We start from the raw sequence: 19,340 nt of genomic DNA, 5'->3' as shown, positions 1-19,340 counted from the left end.
GGGGAAGAGCCTGATAAGTCAAGGGATTCTCTCCCCCCATTCCCAGATCAGGTCACAAGTCAGTGTAATCAATAAAAGATGTTTTCTCAATACAGAAGAAGGAAGTAAGGGCTGTGTACCCATTGGATCATCTGTACTGCAATTCTGCCTGAAGCTGTCAACTATCGCAGCTTCGGAAGTTCAGAGACAGGAAGAGGACAGGCATCCTGCAGTGAAGGTTCCCCGAAAATTCTGAAGTGTGCACAATGTGAGACATACTGTACAGTTCCTCAGAGAAGTGATGTGACTAAACCTGTAAGGATTTTAAACTTCAGCTTTAAATGTATCTAGTGTAAGCACCTGCATTTCAGTGAGGTTCAGCCTCTGCTGCATTCAGACTGGGAGTGGCAGCACTAGGAGCCAATCAGGTTTGCTGTTTTCAAATGTGTTAACGAGAAACATGGTTATAGGAAGATAAAAAGTGAGAAGAGGGCTGACCTCATCAATCTCCTGCTCCTCTTTTCCACTTTCCAATCAGCAAGTAGATGAAGAGAGGACACCAATCTACCATCTACATAAGAGAAAGTATTAACTGCCTATCAGTGCTTTCTATCAGGTTTATAAATCTCAGAACCTGATGGTCAGAAATATGAATTCATTGGCAGATAAAAAGCCCCTATATATGTATTTTATCAGTGTATTTAGCGGTTTTCTCAGGAGATCAGCTTTAGAAGCTCATTTTATTATTATACAGGATTTATATAGCGCCAACAGTTTGCTCAGCGCTTTACAATATAAGGAAGACAGTACAATTACAATACATTGTAAGCCGGAGGGTCCGGCTCATGGAGCTTACAATCTAAAGGAAGGGGGAGGTGATACAAAAGGTGATAGCTGCGGGGGATGATCTGGCGGAGGTGATTCAAGTACAGTTCTTAGGTGGAGGTGGGGTAGGCTTCCCTGAAGAAGTGAGTTTTCAAAGATCGCCTAAAGGTAGACAGGGTGGGGCCTGACCGGACATAATGTGGTAGGAAGTTCCAGAGGATGGGAGAGGCTCTGGAAAAGTCATGGAGGCGAGCGTGGGAGGAGGTGATGAGGGAGCTAGAGAGGAAGATATTTGTTTGTTTATAGTTGTATATTTATTTTCATTTAAAATAATAGTCAGCAGAGGTTGCTGTGGGACTGAATTTAACCAATTCAATACCGGGCAATTTTACACCTTCCTGCCCAGGCCAGTTTTCACGTTTCAGCGCTCTCACACTTTGAATGACAATTGCGCGGTCATACAACATTGTACCCAAACTAAAATGTTATCATTTTCTTCACACAACTAGAGCTTTCTTTTGGTGGTATTTATTCACCTCTGGGGTTTTTATTTTTTGCTAAATTAACAAAAAAAGACCAAATATTTAGAAAAAAACCCACGTTTTTCTTTGTTTCTGTTATAAAAGTTTACAAATAAATTATTGTTCTTCATAAATTTAGGCCGAGATGTATTCTGCTACATGTCTTTGGTGAAAATAACCCAAATTAGGATGTATTATTTAGTTTGTAGGAAAGTTATAGAGTTCACAAACTATGGTATAGATCTGAATATTGATCAAGTACTGACGGCCAACCTAATTTCTTGAGGTCCAAGAATGTTAGAACAGTACAAATATCCCCCAAATGTCAGGACGGTACAGATATCCCCCAAATGTCAGGACAGTACAGATATCCCCAAATGACCCCTTTTTGCAGAGTAGACAGTTCGACGTACTTCATAAGAGGAATGGCGAGTTTTTTGAAGTTGTATTTTTTTTGTCATAATTTTTCGGAAAATGAAAAAATTTAAAAAAATTTCACTATTTTTTTTTTTACATACTGTCACCAGTGCAATACAGCGTCATCATATAACTGGCATAGCGGTGAACAGGGACAGTGACTGGTGACAGTATGAAAAAAAAAAAATATATATATTTATTTTTTTTTATTATTTTTAATTTTTTATTACATTTTTTTTAAGATTTTTTTTCCATATTTTACTATGACCAAAGTAGTACAATGTTACCATAGTAACATTGTACTACTTTGGGGAAGTGATCAGTATTTTTTTTTTTTACACAATTTGCTTATAGCAAAGAATTACTTTGCTATAAGCAAGCATTTACCTGAATGACATCGATTCATTCAGGTTTTTTTTGTGCTTAGCTGTGATTTGGCCACAGCTAATCACATGACATGTGCATGTGACCTGCTGTGACCATTCACAGCTAGGCACTAGTATACAATGGATGGCATGAATGAAGCCATCCATTGTATACAACTGTCATGTGACCTGCTGTGATTGGTCACAGCAGGTCACATGGTACCGGCAACGGGGGCCGGTACTCAGATCTGTCATCAGCCGTGTCCGAGGTACACGGCTGGTGACAGATCGCGCCGCTGCACGGCTCTGCAACCGCGCAAACTGTGCATGTGCGGGAGGATGCCAAATGGCGTAAACCCCGGAAATCAGCAGCATTTTTGCGGCCGCCAAACGGCTATAGGCCGGGTAGCTAATGGTTAAATTTGCCTTCTGGGATTCCGCAAATAATGTTCTGGGTAGAGAAAGCAAAATGTGACACAAAAACAACAAATGAAAAAAAAAAATATTCCACATACTAAAGAAAGAATATTGAATGTCTTGAAGTAATCTAATGCAACATTCATACCTTTTTATGTTTGCTGCTTTACAATTTAATTATTGTATTTCACCGTTTGCCCTGTGTTTGACTTAAAGTGCATTTATGCTTTAAATTAGGCAAGTTCACAGTTACGATATAGGATGGGGCAATAAAGGACAAACTGTCATTCATACAAGCCATGATGCTCTTACCTATGTACAAATCTTTTGCTCTCCAGGTAGGCGAGCGCAGTGCTGAGCTGATACGCGTAGAGGATAAGGGACGCCAGGTCCAGGTTGTATTTTCGAACTTGTAAAAACGATCGCAACTGTTGATAGAAGATTTATAAAAAAAAAAGAGTAGGTATCAGTATAAGACTTACAAAGAATCATTAAAACTTTGCAGTGGTGACCTGTGAGGACACAAACAAGGGAGCTACAACTGTGGTCTTGCGGACTTTGTTTTGAAGGTACATGCTCTAGGGTTGTCAATCCCATCCTGATTTTATTGCCTTGTGAGTGGCCTGGAACAAGTCTGCAGCTTTTGTAATCTGACCTCCAATCCTGCATGTTGTTCAGTAACTCGCTAGCTGGTGAAGCCAGGATTAGGACGGCATCTTTGGAACCTGCTCCTTTAAAAACAGGTTAGCGCCCCCACTATCTGGCGATGGATTTTCCCTCCACATCCTCAAGCCCATAGCAGGACTGTAGACCCTGCTCTGGTCTTCATGACGTCAGGACTCCACGTCAGTGGAGGATCGGGTAGATATATTCCTTTTTTTGTTCCCCTAGACCAGGGGTAGGAAACCTGGGGCTCTCCAGCTGTTGCAGGACTACAAGTTCCATCATGCCTCTGCAAGTCATAGCTGTAACTGTCAGTTTTGTAATGCTGCAATGCCTCATGGGAAATGTAGTTCCACAACAGCTAGAGATCCGCAGGTTGCCTACCCCTGACCTAAAAGCAATTAACCTTTGCAGTACAAGCGCCCCCTCTTCAAGGGATAGTTAACATGCCTGGAGCTAGGCTTTAAATCAACAAGATATTGCATATAATATTGGCACCCTATTTATCAGGGAATTTGATTAGCGATTAAAAACATTGTAACAATTTGGGATACTAATTTTACGAAGGAAGAAGCTTGCTGATTGAAAAGTGTATTGCTTTAAGGTGACTTATTGCACCACCTATGGCCAAAATGAAGAGAACCAGAAAAGACTGCCACCGTGCCACAGTCAAAAACCCAATTTAGCTTTATTCTGTGTGGGGAAAACCCACCGCAGCCACATTCAGTAGGTCTTTCAAAGTGCTTTGGAAGTCCTGCAGTCATGTGTTATCTTCCGGTACCTAACAAGAGCCATGTTTGGAATTGGGAGGACAATAAGCCTTTATCTTCAAAGCCGGGGCAGTGGTCTCTCTGCAAAGGTTTAACACGTCCCCTATGGAGTTACAGCTAGATTCCCTCCAATCAAGAGGGTTTATGAGATTTTCTGATTGCAGAGCCAAAAAAAAAAAAAAACAAGAAATAAATATTTTGCACACCTCTGTTTTTGTGCACCTGGGATAGACTTATGCAGGCCATAGATGATTCATTTATCGGCCAAATTTTCGTCCGAAAGAATAATTGGCTGATATTCGCACCGTTAGTGGGGCAATGTCGTTGGCCAATTTTCGAGGTTCCTCCTAGTTTCTTTCATCGGTTATGCTGGAAAATTTACGAAAAACGGGCTATTTTCGTAAGCATTGGTTGCAACAGAACGACCGATTTTTCCAGGCGAAAATTCGGCCGATAAACGAACCGTCTATGGCCTGCATTAGCCGATTCAAACAAAGTTCAGGTGGGCTTTAACCACTTGCCTTCCAGAGGATTCCCCCCCTTCCTGACAAGGCCATTTTTTGCTATACGGCGCTGCGTTACTTTAACTGACAATTGTGCAGTCATGCAATGCTGTTCATAAATGAAATGTATGTCCTTTTTTTCCCCACAAATAGAGCTTTATTTTGATGGTATTTGATCACCTGTGCAGTTTAAATTATTTGCGCTATAAACAAAAAAAGACTGACAATTTTGAAAAAACAAAACAATTTTTTTGCCTTTTTGCTATAAAACATCCAGTAAAAAAATCTAATTTCTTCATAAATTTAGGCCAAAATGTCTTTGCTAAAAAAAAAAAAAAACCCAATACATGTGAATTAATTGGTTTACATGCAAGTTATAGCGTCTACAAATGGCAGTATATATACACTGGAATTTAAATTTTTTTTATACTAGCAATGGCAGAAATCAGAGATTTATAGCGGGACTGCTGCAGGCATATTGACACTCGGTGGGAACTAACTGCCACTGACATCCCCAGTGACATTAATACAGTGATTAGTGCTAATAAAAAGCACCGACACCATACTAATGACACTGGGCAGGAAGGGGTTAACATCTGGGGCAATCAACGAGCTAAGTGTGTGCTGTTTTACATTATGTGCTGTGTGTGTTTTACTAGGAAGACATGCTGCTTTGTATTTCTCTGCTGTGCATGTCCTTGCTGGCAGAAGAGGGACCTGTGTTGTTTACACACAGTTCTCTCCCCTGTCAGCTGTCCCCAATAATTGCCAGGTGCCAGTGGGGAATCTCTGGTCAGGTCCCGGTGATTGATATCCCTAGCCGCCAATGGCGGTGCGGGTAGGGCAGTGTGCAAAAAAAAAAAAAAGTGTGTGTGATTTTGTGCAGTCCTGCCACCCTGTAGCAGTACTTCTACTATAGGGTGGCAGGCAAGCGGTTAATGATGGCGTGATGCATTTTGTGATAGGGAAAAGCAAGATTGTAAAAGTTAGCACTTACCTCTCCCAGTGTACACAGCTCCATGATTATCCACACTGGGTTTTCGGTTATCACTCCGATTAACTTCACAATATGCGGGTGGTCAAACTGACGCATCGTTACTGCAAAGAAAAAAAAAAAGATCATCATTGAAGTATATATAAAAAGCCTTTTTATAGTGTTTTTGGCAATACGTGTGCAGCTCAATTTAAACATTTGTTCCAATCTGTGCTAATGTCTTAAGAACCTTGTCCTTAGGTGTGGATTGTAATTACAGAAGAACATGAGGGCAGTCATATTTGTTCAATTGATAATCAGGCTCTGCCTTCTTCTTTCTACACAATGACTGTGCTTCACAATGCTAGTCCGGTGAGTCAGAAAACTCACTGAAAAAAATCCGCTTGAAATCAGTGGATTTAGCAGCCATGCAGAAGAGTATTTATTTTTAAATAAAGGTGCCAAGGGGAACATCTAATTGGAAGTACTTTAGCTTTTTGTGTGCGACAGACTTGCAGTAAGGCAGAGTCATGGTGCCTGCATATGAATTAGTACATATGGATGCGTTCATGTACGTTTTTAAAATGATTTTAAAGGTTTTTTCTCTTTTAAAACAAACATATACTATACTTACCTACTGTGTGCAGTGGTTTTGTACAGAGCAGCCTGGATCTTCCTCTTCTTGGGTCCCACGCAGGCTCTCCTAGCTCCTCCTGTCTGTCGGGTGACCCCACAGCAAGCAGCTTGCTATGGGGGCACCCGCTGCTCTGTGTGTGAATGGCCCTGCCCCCCCCTCACTCTTCTTTGGCTGACTGGCTGTGATTGACAGCGGTGGGAGCCAATGGCTCCCTCTTGCTGTTTCAGCCAATGAGGAGGCAGAGACCCGGGACAGCCGAGGCTGTCATTCACATCGCTGGATTGCGATGAGGCTCAGGTAAGTATTGAGAGGGCTGTGGGCACTGCTACACACAGGTTTTTTGCCTTCATGCATAGAATTCATGAAGGTAAAAAACTTTCAGCCTTTACAACCACTTTAATTATAGACAATACAGAGAACGTAGTTGTGCCTTACTCAGTAACATATGTATGCTGGGCAGTTATTGAGATAGAGATAACAAAATTGCTGTGGGAATCATGTGAATTAAACAAGCAGGATTGCATTTACATTTACACTGAACTTTTTATGTAAAAAGAGCGACTGTCAAACTACTGCAGTCTTCAAAGTGTCAAAGTGGAACTAAACTCTGCCATACTTCCCTTCACGTCAAAGGTCCCTGCGAAGTCCCCCGCCAGCATCTTCTGTCCAGCTTCTCCCAATTGCCAGTCTTTGGCTATCATGATTGTCCAGTTTGAGATGTACAGTCATCCTGGCACACAGGCACTGTGATGGAATGCAAACTAAGCTGTGAGCAGGCAGGTAGGTTTACATTTTTGCAGAAAAGACATTGCATGTCTCTTCCGCAATAAAGAGCCTGACTGCTCAGTTTTTTTTTTAACATCAGACTTTAGTTCTGCTTTAATGTGGATGGACATAGCAAGAAATATTTTCTCAGCTACTGAAATGTATTGTACAAGATGAGTCTGGCTCCTCATTCAATTAAAATTCTTCAACAGGTTAACCACTTGCCTACCGGGCACTTATACCCCCTTCCTGCCCAGGTCAATTTTCAGCTTTCAGCGCTGTCACACTTTGAGCGACAATTGCGCGGTCATGCTACACTGTACTCGTATGAAATTTTTATCATCTTTTTTTTTTTATAGACAGAGCTTTCTTTTGGTAGTATTTAATCACATCTGGGTTTTTTATTTTTGTTAAACAAACCAAAAACAACTGCAAATTTTGAAAAACCTTTTTCTTAGTTTTTGTTATAAAATTTTGTAAATAAGTGATTTTTCTCCTTCACTGATGTGCGCTAATGAGGCTGCAGTGATGGGCACTAATAGGTGGCACTGATGAGGAGGAAATGGTAGGTGGCACTGATGGGCATTGACAGGCATCACTGATGGGCACTCATATATGGCACTGATAGGCGGCACTGACTGGCACTGTTAGGTGGCACTGACTGGCGGCACTGATAGGCAGCACTGACGTGCACTGATCAGTGGCACTGACATGTGGCATTGATGTGGCACTGATGGGCACTGGCAGGTGGCATTGATGAGCACTGACAGGTGACACTGCTGGGGCTATACTGATCATCAGGGCACACTGATCATCAGTGCCCTGATGATCAGTGTACATGTCCCCTCTGAGGAATGCCGATTACCGGCTCTCCTCTCGAGCTGTCAGCGTGACAGCTTGAGGGGAGAGAAATGCCGATAACCGGCATTTGCTTATTTACATGCGATCAGCTGTGATTGGATACAGCTGATCACACGACCGAGCCGACATCTTCGGCTCTTTGTTGATCGGTGATCTGCTGTGTCCGAGGGACACGGTGCACCACCGATCACCGCTCTGCGCACCCCCAAAGCCTAGCATGCGCAGTTAGAGTGGGAGGACGTCATATGACATCCTCCCAGAATGAGAAAACCGCCTTGCGACCGTCATTTCCTTATATGGCGGGCGGAAGGCGGTTAAACAAGTAAATAGACCACAAGCCAGGCCTGTATTAAAATGCAAGTGACTGTGGAGGTAACATCAAACCAAAGACCCCGTTGGGGAGCAAGGATTGATGTGAAAGGGTCGATATTGTGCTTACAATATATTCGAGCAATATAAATTGGGCATGGAGTAAAAATGTTACAATACTGAAATAAACTGCATGTTTCTAGAAAGCACTGATACCCGGTCCCTGGCACTACTACACTACTTACCCTCTACTGCCTGATTTTACAAAGATATTGCCCCCATCGCATTTCCCCTTCCAGTTCAATGTGTGGCTCACTGATGCAGTCCAGGATATACAGCAAGGTATACTTCAGCATATCGAGAAAATTAACCTCAGACCAATCCAGACAAATATTATGAAACATACATTTAAATCACTTCAACGTAAAAACATAGAATGATGATTCTAAGATGACATCTGCAAACGCCTGAAGGAAGGAAGATCAGAGCCTAAATACCATGACCTTCTATAAAAATAATGTGACTATTTTGGAGGGAAAATACAGAGAGATGTCCTCGGGGAGACCTTCTGATAGCTGTCACATTTTATAGATCAGTTTAATGGTGACCAAACTAGAGAAGTGGAGAAAACAAACAGCGAAGACTTACAGGCCTCTTGTAAGAACTTCTCCCGCACACTGTCTGACGTGCAGTTTTTACATGTTTTGATGGCGACAGCCATAGCGGGATTTTCCTGCAGGAAGACAGAAGAGACATATAATTGCAAATGTTTCTGTGAAAGTCTGAGGGATGATCTCACACCCTGTGATGAGCTTGTGCATACTTGGGACTCTTCAAAAAATTCTGACGATCAGCAGTATCACACAGACGGACAGGGTAGGGCCCCTTTCGCACAGGGCGAACTGACCATTTGGAAACTCGGGCACTGCCCGAGGGTCCGGGGTCAGTAGGGGGCCCCATGAGATGCCCCTGGTACCTTTTTCATAGGCTTTTTTGAGTTTGAGCAAGGACACAGGGGCCCCATGATTTCCTATTGCCCAGGGGCCCCATGAGTTGTCAGTCCGCCCCTGGGGCGAACTTAGCTTTTCACAACAGGGAAGCGGTTGGACCTGATCGGACCCTTCATGTGAAAGGGGCCTAAGAATTCTCTCACTTTGTGCCTATGCAAAAGGTTGAATTAACTTACAATACTGAGGGTATTATTTATATTTTCATTCATTTCAATTCTGTTGCAGTATTGTAGATCTGTTCCCTATATCCCCTGACAAATCTTTGTGAAACACGTTGAGAAAATGACTGTGACCCATTGTGTAATACAGCTGACCATCAGAATTTTTTTGAGGTACCCATGTTTGGAACTTTGAATTGTGTAAATCTGATTACACGGTGGGCAATAAAGGGCACATATTTGGTGATGTATTGGCAATATATGAATATATGTTTACATGTGCTATTGCCAATGTTTATAAGTTGCTTATATCAAGCTTTTAACCTCTTCAATACCGGGAATTTTTACCCCTTTCCTGCCCAGGCCAATGTACAGTAGTACAGCGTCATCATATAACTGGTGTAGCAGTGATCAGGGACACTGACTGGTGACAGTACGAAAAAAAAAAAATGATAATTTATCAGTTTTTTTTTTTAATTATTTATTTTTTATTACATTTTTTTCCTCTTTTTTAAAGATTCTTTTTTTCATATTACACTATGACCAAAGTAGTATAATGTTACCATAGTAACATTGTACTACTTTGGGGAAGTGATCATTTTTTGCTGTTTTTTTTTTTGCTTTTTTTTTCTACACAATTTGCTTATAGCAAAGAATTTATTTGCTATCAGCAAGCATTTAACTGAATGAAATCGATTCATTCAGGTTTTGTTGTGATTAGCTGTGATTGGCCACGGCTAATCACTTGACACAGATGGGCTGTGATTGGCCCAGACTGTGCATGTGATCACTATGACCATTCACAGCTAGACACACTTGTATACAATGGATGGCAGGAAAGGAAGCCATCCATTGTATACAACTGTCATGTGGCCTGCTGTGATTGGTCACAGCAGGTCACACGGTACCAGCAACGGGGGGCCGGTACTCAGATCTGTCATCGGCCGTGTCCGAGGAACACAGCCGATGACAGATCTTGCCACAGCGCAGCCCTGTGGGCACGCGCAATGCGCAATCCGGAAGGACGACATGTGACGCCCTCCCGGAGGGACGAGAGGTTTGTTAAAATAGTAAATCCAGCCAATAAAAGAATTTATGGGGACTGTAGAGATGCCCTGAGATTACGCAGAACAGTAAAATAAAACAATGTTATATGAATATAATTTAACCACTTCCCGCCCGGCCTTCATATTACTATAGGCTGGGCGGGAAGTGGTTAAATTATAATCATATAATATTGTTTTTTTCATTTTACTGTAATCTCATGGCATCTCCACAGTCCCCATAAATTCTTTTATTGGCTGGATTTACTATTTTAACAAGAATAGCTAAGCAGCTACTGCGTTCATTGCTCTTCGATGGATTTCAGAAGTCAGGCTGGAAGGCAAATTCTTTGTTGGAAACCAATGGAAATCCAAAGGTGGGCTGCAATGCCTGAAGAAAGATTAACAGCCAGACTCAGGTAGTTCTAAAGCTACTCCGACCCGTAAAACAGGTGATAGGAGTGGCTGAGTAGACCTATCAATTAACAGCACAGGGGGAAATAATTTTTTTCTTTCCCTATTCTTACAAGTGAAAAAAATCTTTAAAAAAACAAGCACATGCTGAATTATCTAGAAAACTAGCTAAAGTATACAACAAATGTAAGTAACATTTCTGACAAGCCTTTTAGTAGTAGTTTGAAGTGAACCTAAAGCCAAAACCATTTATTTTTGTTTTCTATGGAGTAATAGCCTGGTCAGGTTTTATTCTCTTATTTTTTTTCTCACCGGTCACACCGCTGTGATTTAAAATTGTATGATTTGTGTGCAATTTCAGCGTAATTTCTGAAAAATTTATTGCTACTTGTGAAGATTTTCAATGATTTCTTGCAATTAGCATTGCGATTTCCATTCTATTCTATGTATGTGAAATCACAACAAAGCTGAAGAAAAAGTAATGCAAGAACGACTTTAGAAATCTCGCTTCACCAAAATCGCACGTGTTAAGACACTGACATTCATTAGGTGCGATTTCAATTTGCAAATCGCACCGGAATGACCAGGAACTTTGGGGTCTGTGTCCCATTTGAGAAATGATCGGTTTCATTTTACTTTCTGTCACCAGGACATATAAAGGGGTTCATCTCCCCAGAGGGAACACAGACACAATAAAACCTGATATGGGCTTTACATTTCCACATTTTGTCACAAACTAAAAAACGAATGCCATGGCTTCAAATACACAACATCTACGACCATATCCATAACTAAATGCACTAACAAACCTAGGCTGGCCATACATTATATAATTTTGTTATATAATTTTGATTTAGATTTACCAAAATCATATAATATGGAGGCAGGGGCAGACTGACCATTTGGAAACTCAGGCACTGCCCGAGGGCCCGGGCTCAGTAGGGGGCCGCATGAGATGCCCCTGGTACCTTTTTCATAGGTTTTTTTTAGTTTGGGCAAGGACACAGGGGCCCCATGATCCCCTATTGCCTGGGGGCCCCATGAGTTGTCAGTCCACCCCTGTATGGAGGTCAAACCTAAACACTTCCAATTTTTATGCAATTCGGCAGGCCCTTGCACTACATAGTGGAAGGTAAATTTAAAAAAAAAAAAAAAAACTGAACAAGAAAATTGTATAATGTATGGCCAGTTTTAGTAGTGTTGTACCTAGTGTTATTTCATAATACCATACCACAATAAGGGCCTGTGTTGACAGGCTGTTTACTTCTTGCATTGCCATACAAATCTATGGGAATGCAAAACTCATTAGAAGGTGGTCAATCGAAGATCAGGTGCACCTGTCAATGAATTCTCAATGATCTCAGAAGCTTAAAGGATTAGTTCAACGTTCTGACAAAATTCATAAATACACATTTTTTTGCAGGTAAAAAAATGTGCATTTGTTACTTTTGTCTGTAGGAGCCTGGAAAGCATTGTATTAACGATTAGTAGATCGCTGATGCCATGCAGGTCTCCTGCAGACCTGTCAGAATATCTGCTTGCCGTACGGGATGTACGAGCAAGCTGATATTCTGGCAGCAAGCTTGAATGAACAACCACGTCATGTAACATGTTCCCAAAGGTGAACTTATCCTTTAAACCAGTGGTTCTCAACCTTCCTAATGCCGTGACCCTTTAATACAGTTCCTCATGTTGTGGTGACCCCCAACCATAAATTTATTTACCCAGTAATTATAATTCATGAGTGTCGTTTTACCTCCAATACTGCTGCTTTCAACACAATAGCTGCTTTCAACACAATAGCTGCTTTGAACACAATAGCTGCTTTGAACACAATAGCTGCTTTTAACAGAGTAGCTGCTTTCAACACAGCAGCTGCTTTCTACACAGTAGCTGCTTTCTACACAATAACTGCTCTTTACACATCGGAAATATGTGTTTTCTGATGGTCTTAGGGGACCCCTGTGAAAGGGTTGTTCGACCCCCAAAGGGGTCGCGACCCACAGGTTGAGAACCACTGCTTTAAACTGATGCTATCAATGCAAGCCCAGCCCAGCCCAGCCCACTCTTCAGACTCCAGCTTTCCCTTCAGTCTTGCATACACAGGTTTATAGGATCCTTTTCTTTACTGAAACAAATTTTTCTGATTTTACTGCAACCTGTGAACTTCTTCCAGTGTGCATTGGAAGCTGCAGCAAGTCAGATAGAGGTCGCCTCATTTCCTGGCAGGAGGACATACAGCATGACCCAGCTTTTTCATCCCCAGCATGACTGTTCCTGTTTTTTTTAGTTCTTTCAATAAAGGAGACTCATCGTCACATGTGGGTATTACCAAAAGTGATACTAAAGTCTTCATACTTACCTGCTCTGTGCAATGGTATTGCAGAGCAGCCCAGATCCTCCCCTTCTCAGGTCCCTCACCGGTGATCCCAGCCCTCCTGTCGGGTGCCACCACAGCAAGCAGATTGCTATGGGGGCACCCAGGAGCCGCGACTCTGTGTGTCCATTAAAACACAGAGCCACGGCTCGGCCCTGCTCCTTCCTCTCCTGATTGGCTCACTGGCTGTGATTGACAGCAGCGGGAGCCAATGGTTCCTACTGCTGCCTCAGCCATTCAGTAGTGAGAGTCACCGGAGAACCGAGACTCTCGTGGACATCGCTGGATCGGGATGGGGCTCAGGTAAAATATAAAGGGATGGCTGCTACACACATAAGGTTTTTTACCTTCTTGCATAGAATGTATGAAAGTAAAAAACTCGGAGCCTTTAGAAGCACTTTAAGGTGGTCTGCTTTCAAATACAGCTTGCCTAAGAACCCCCACTGCTTCAGACTGACCCTGGCCAATCAAAGCGTTTTGATATTTGCACAACTCCACCCAAGAACCAGCCCACTGCTTGGGCTGAGGGATTCTGAGAGTACAGAGGCAGGGTGTCTTGATGTTTTCAGGAAACTATGTACACTACACTGCCAGCTCCTCACACTAGCCATGGCCTGCCTAACATTGCATAGAAAATAACAGAGACTGTGATAGATATTTTGGGCCTACAATAAGTTTTAACATTATTGCGAACTTCTGATAGGTTCTGATAGTCTCAGTTCCTGCAACTTATTTACCATCTGTTGCATTACCTCAACACCCCCCTTTTGAAGCTTTCCTGTAGGGGTTTATGACAGTATGGCCACCTGGCTGAATAAGCCCTGGAGTCTCATTTTTAACACCTCCTAGGAAGTATTGTCATAGATCTTCCTGTGGGAACTGGCTTCAAAAGGAGGTATGCTTCTTTGGCCTATCCTAAATTCCATCTGATGAGCTACAGTTGGCCAATATCTTTCACAAATCACAGAGCCCCCCTTTGAACAGAAATGGCAAAATACTAGAACCTATTGAAAGGTGTGACTACCTGGAGGGGAGGGGGTATAAAAGTAAGCCATTGCTCAATTTCTGTCCCTTTTCTCCTTGGAAGCCTGGTCATCAGGATGTCTGCGTAACTTATTATTCTATGTTTCTTTTCTGTAACTTTCTTTCCTGTAGTCATCTCTTTGTATTGGTAACATTCTGTATTTTATTTTTATTTATTTCAGGTATTTATTTAGCGCCATCAATTTACGCAGCGCTTTACATATATATTGTACATTCACATCAGTCTCTAACCCTCAAGGGGTGTACAATCTAAGGTCCCTAACTCACATTCATACATACACATACTAGGGACAATTTTATTGTCTGATGGCACTGCTGCCACTAAGTCAAAAAGGTAAACTGCGCCATATTGGATCTAAGAACAGTGGAGCAAAGCAAGACCTCTTCGATGTTGGTGCCAATTGTCCAGACTGCTCTTCTGGGGTTGTGCAATAATTAAATCCAATTCACCTACCAGCATGTCTTTGGAGCGTGGAAGGAAACCGGAGTACCCGGAGGAAACCCACGCAGGCACAGGGAGAACATGCAAACCCCAGGCAGGTGGTGCCGTGGCTGGGATTTGAACCAACGACCCTAGTACTGCTAGGCGGAAGTGCTAACCATTTAGCCACTATGCTGCCCATTTGCATTGTAATATTACTACTTTTAAAATTATACTGGCTACATTATATTTTGTTATATTTGATTAATAGCAAGCTTCTTTTCTGTGTAAATAAATTGGATCTTTATTTTTTGCCCAGTTGTTATCATTTGGTATTAACTTTATTGGTATTAGCCACATCAGGATTGTATAGACAAAAGGTTGTAATCACTTCTTACATTTATAAACATAGATAGAATCAAATCGAATAAACGCGGTAGTAAAACCGCCAAAACAAGACCTAGTGAATATGTAGGGGACGAGGGAAGGCAATATACAAGCAGATTGAACTTCTGCATTCAGATTTACTGTGAGATCAAACACCAGTAAAGAATAATATAGTGGTCTATACCCACTCACCGGACTCATGTAAACTCCTTGATGTACATCTCCAAACTGCCCCTCTCCGATACATCGCCCCAGCTCAATCCTGTCCCGCTGGATCTCGTAGTCTCCCGCTGTCAGGACAAAACCGTTGAAACTTTGTAACAGAGTTGGCAGAGAAAGTGCACAGGAACAGGAAGCAATGAATACGTACACACGACAATGGCGGACACTACAGTCCTCTCTTGCAGGTACACAGCACCACACACACACAATCACACGATAACAACGGCAAGCAAGGCATGTCACAAACATGTTTTCAGGGTTGGACAACCACTCTAATTTAAAAAAAAAAAAAGAAAAAGTTTTTTCTATTTTTATGTTTCCCTGGTGGAGAGATTTGGTTTCACTTCCCGTCCATACAGAATGTAAGGGAAAATCCCTCGAAAGGAAACACAGATGGAGATAAAAACTTGATAGAGTCTAACTCTTTCCAGCTCTATCCAAAATAAAAGTAAAATGTTTTGGCTGATGTTGGGATTTTTATATTTCATTATTTTTTTTCTAATTATTATTATTATTATACAGGATTTATATAGCGCCAAAAGTTTTGCTAAGCGCCGTACACTATAGTGGGGGACAGAACGTCTTGTCCTGTTCTAATCAACAGGACAAGACATTCACTTTAGAGCAGACCCTGTGGTAATATGCAAGGTCCACCTTCCCTTTACAATTCAGCTACTATTAGCAAATGCAAATGTGCCTGTAAAGAAAAGAGTTAAAGTGATTGTAAATGGAATTTTTTTTATTTTCTTTTTTTTAAACAAACCTGTTATACGTACATGCTCTGTGCAATGGTTATGCACAGAGCAACCCTGATCCTTCTCTTCTTGGGTCCCCTGTCAGCGCTTCTGGCTACTTCCCCTTCCCCCATAGCAAACTACTTGTTGTGGGGGCACTCATATGGGCTCACTAGATCCGAGCCAGCTCTGTGTCCATAGAAACAAAAAGTGTGGTATGGCCCTGCTGCTCCTCACTGGCTGTGATTGACAGCAGCAAGAGCCAATGCTGTGTCTGAGCCAATTGGGAGGGAGAGGGCCAAGAGAGTCACTGATCTCGTGCACATCGCTGTATGGGGGAGGGGAGAGAGCTGCACTAAGGTAAAAAAACCTTCTGACTTTACAATCACTTAAAGGTTTATACTCATCTCACCCCCGTCCATGCGAGGATGACATCACCCATTCCTTCAGGTGAGATACTGTGGTATACAAAGCAGACCAAATCTCATGAGAAGACGCTCTTGCAATGGACTAGTGTCTTCTCGTTGGATTTTTCTTTCTCTTCCTGGATGGACGGTGAAGTCACAGCCAGTGATGCAGAAGTAGAAAGCATAAAACACATTTTTTAAATTTATTTACAGGTAGATTTTAGATGATTTGAGAAGAGGAAAGTCCCAGGCAGTTTGCATTTTCCTGCAAAGTCTGCTTTAAAGAGGCCATACAAAAACAAGATGGGTAATAAATACTCTGAGGCTTTTGTTGGACTTGTGGTAATCACAAAGAAAGAAAACATCGGACGTGCGGTAATCACAAAGAAAGAAAACACGTCAAAGAGTATTCAGGTGGCACATAAATCAACTGTCAGCGCAGAGAACTCTTATAAAAATAAATAAATAAAATAAATTATATTTTGCACATAAAAAATAATTGATGAAATGACAACAATTAATAATTAATGATATTCCAAAAAGAAAGTCCAAATGAATCAATCCACAAAACGATCACCCCGTGAGGAAAACTTGTGCAAAAATAAATACCTGAATATATGTGCAGTGCTCTCCTCTCAGGTGTGCATTCACCAAAAAGTGTTGCCTCCCGCTCTCTGGACTCTGGTCATTTGAGTGTGGAGCATTGGGAGGAGTTTGCGTGCTGGAATTTGGGAACGCTTGTCCTCGGATTCCAACGTTTCACGATTAAGGAGAATAAAACAACACAGTGGCCTGATTAAGTTCTTGGAAAGTCATCCATTAAAGCCTAGTGTGCCAACCATGATTGTGGGGGGAACACTGTTTCCTCACGGGGTGATCGTTTTGTGGAGTGATTCATTTGGACTTTCCTCTTGGAATATCATTAATTATTAATTGTTATTTCATCAATAATTTTTTATGTGCAAAATAACATTTAGTTTATTTATATATTTTTATAAGAGTTCTCTGCACTGACAATTGATTTATGCACCACCTGCACACTTTTTGAAGTGTTTTCTTTCTTTGCGATTATTTTATTTTAAAGTGGCAGCATAGTGGTTATACACACGTTATATAATAGTGATAAGCATCCCTCATTTACACATTTAGCGCAGTTTGTTGGTTATACACCTTCACTACTTTCATATTTTGCAGACTTGCATTCCATGATAAGCCATTGAACTCAATGGGCATGTTTGACAGGCAGTACCGCCTGTCAAACTCTGGCATCCGAAGTTAACAATGGCTATGAGGCAACGCATTGAGACTGCAGCACGTGTACAGCCCTGTCTGGCTGTATTGATACCTTCCAGGTAAAATCGTGGCTCAGGTGCCTGTCCTAACTGACCCCCCCCCCCCCCCCGGCTGCCCATCTGAAACAGCCCTGCCTGAGTTGACAGCTCCTTGATCCTGCTTTACAATATCACTTGCCATAAATAAACATTCTGGCAATAGATGAGGTAGTGCTAGACCCTATCCAAAAACAAGGGATGGGGGAAAAAAAAAAAAAAAAGACGACATGTATTAGGGACAGGCAACACTTCACACTGGGCAGGCAAATACCATGTACACACAGACCCATTACCTTCATCTAATCCATAGTTTTCTGATTGGCATTTAGAGAGGGAACAGAAAATAGACTGACTTTACAAAACAAAAAGGCACATACAATACAGAGAAATAAACAAGCATCCTTGTAACTCTAGCAAAAGCAGCATCTGCAGAACAAATGATTAGCACAGGGACACCTAGGCTTGTGTCTTTGTCAAATAAATGTGTACAAGAAAAAAAATTCAAAACTATCCCTGCAGTCAGACCACCCCCGTGAAAAGGGTTAAATGCTCATTTTTGCCCCGGGTATTTTTGAAAAGCAATTTTACTTACCCTGAGCTCCTGCAGGCTTCCTCTCCTCCGTACAACTGGTCCGCTGAATCCTCTTTAACGCTCTGTCTATCATCACATACAATGCAGTACCAGCAGTCCTGCATTGTAAGTGAGGATCATGGGCGTACTGACCATTTGGAAACTCGGGAACTGCCCGAGGGCCCGGGGTCAGTAGGGGGCCCCATGAGACCATGAGATGCCCCTGGTACCTTTTTCATAGGCTTTTTTGAGTTTGGGCAAGGACACAGGGGCCCCATGATCCTCTATTGCCCGGGGGCCCATGAGTTGTCAGTCCGCCCCTGGTGAGGATGTTAAGGGGCTATCCACAACCCAGAAAATCAGAGGGCAGAGAAGAATGCTGGTTGGGGGGGGGGGGGGGGGAGAGTGAGGGGTAAGGTTACTAAATGGATGTTTAATGGTACTGTAGTCAAAAAGGAGCATTGATAGGAGGCCTATAGTCATGGCATACTCTTTGATGATATATTATCAGCATTGTAATACCAATACAAAAAATAGTATAAAAAATTTTGTAACTCTTTATTTAAAGAATAAGTTCACCTTTTGGAAAAAAAAAAGAAAAAAAAAAATCTGCATTTTTTTGCAGGTAAAAAAATATGCATTTATTTTTTGCTGCAGGAGCCTGTAAAGCATGGCACCAGCGATCAGATCGCTGCTGCCATGCAGGTCTCGTGCAGCCAAGCAGATACACTGACAGGAAGATTCAATGAACTACCATGGAGCTCCAACCAGAAGTCGACAAGCACAAAAGCTGTCGGGACTTGTAGTCTCTCATTCACAGAGGAGTGCCGCAGCTGTGTGGGCGGAGCCCTGCACAACCACGGTTTCTTTTAACCGATTCCTGACTACTCTAGAGCAGAAATACTGCTACAGGGCAGCACGGGTGTATATATACACGTCATTTCGCATTTCCAGGTAGGGGACGTGCGCCCTACCTGCGCCGATGTCAATCGCCGGGTCCCGGACAGCAATTACACATCGGCGCCCGCTGATTTCCGACGATCACCGACGGGGAGGAAGACAGTTTTGTTTACTAACAGTCCTCCTCCCTGTTGGCTCGGGCAAACTGCTCTGAATGGCTGTGCACAGCACAGCCATCCAGAGCAGTGTGCTTACAGTGAAGCACCAACACACTGTCCCCTAGTAAAACACCCCCTGCACAAATTTAAGCCTTTGA

General features: G+C 42.2%; 1 protein-coding gene across 16 annotated transcripts in view; it reads right to left on the bottom strand.

Annotated features, from left to right (window-relative positions):
• The window catches only part of PTK2 (protein tyrosine kinase 2), a 473,957-nt gene that overhangs the window by 136,935 nt on the left and 317,682 nt on the right, over positions 1–19,340 (bottom strand). For 10 of the 16 annotated variants that reach the window (XM_089654639.1, XM_089654641.1, XM_089654642.1 and 7 more), the window contains 5 exons: positions 17,847–17,867; positions 15,052–15,149; positions 8,654–8,738; positions 5,458–5,558; positions 2,837–2,952 (listed from right to left, as the gene is read on the bottom strand). In XM_089654639.1, the coding sequence (XP_089510765.1) occupies positions 2,837–2,952; positions 5,458–5,558; positions 8,654–8,738; positions 15,052–15,149; positions 17,847–17,867 (421 nt within the window). The remainder of the gene's footprint in view (positions 1–2,836; positions 2,953–5,457; positions 5,559–8,653; positions 8,739–15,051; positions 15,150–17,846; positions 17,868–19,340) is intronic. The other 6 variants (XM_089654629.1, XM_089654634.1, XM_089654638.1 and 3 more) reach the window with 1 other exon arrangement.

This window comes from Staurois parvus, unplaced genomic scaffold (assembly GCF_062004578.1).
Source record: "Staurois parvus isolate SC_StPar_1 unplaced genomic scaffold, SC_StPar_1.0 ptg000783l, whole genome shotgun sequence".
Lineage (NCBI taxonomy): Eukaryota > Metazoa > Chordata > Amphibia > Anura > Ranidae > Staurois > Staurois parvus.
The sequence above is the reverse complement of the archived record's forward strand: the minus strand, read 5'-3'. Positions and strand labels throughout refer to the sequence as shown.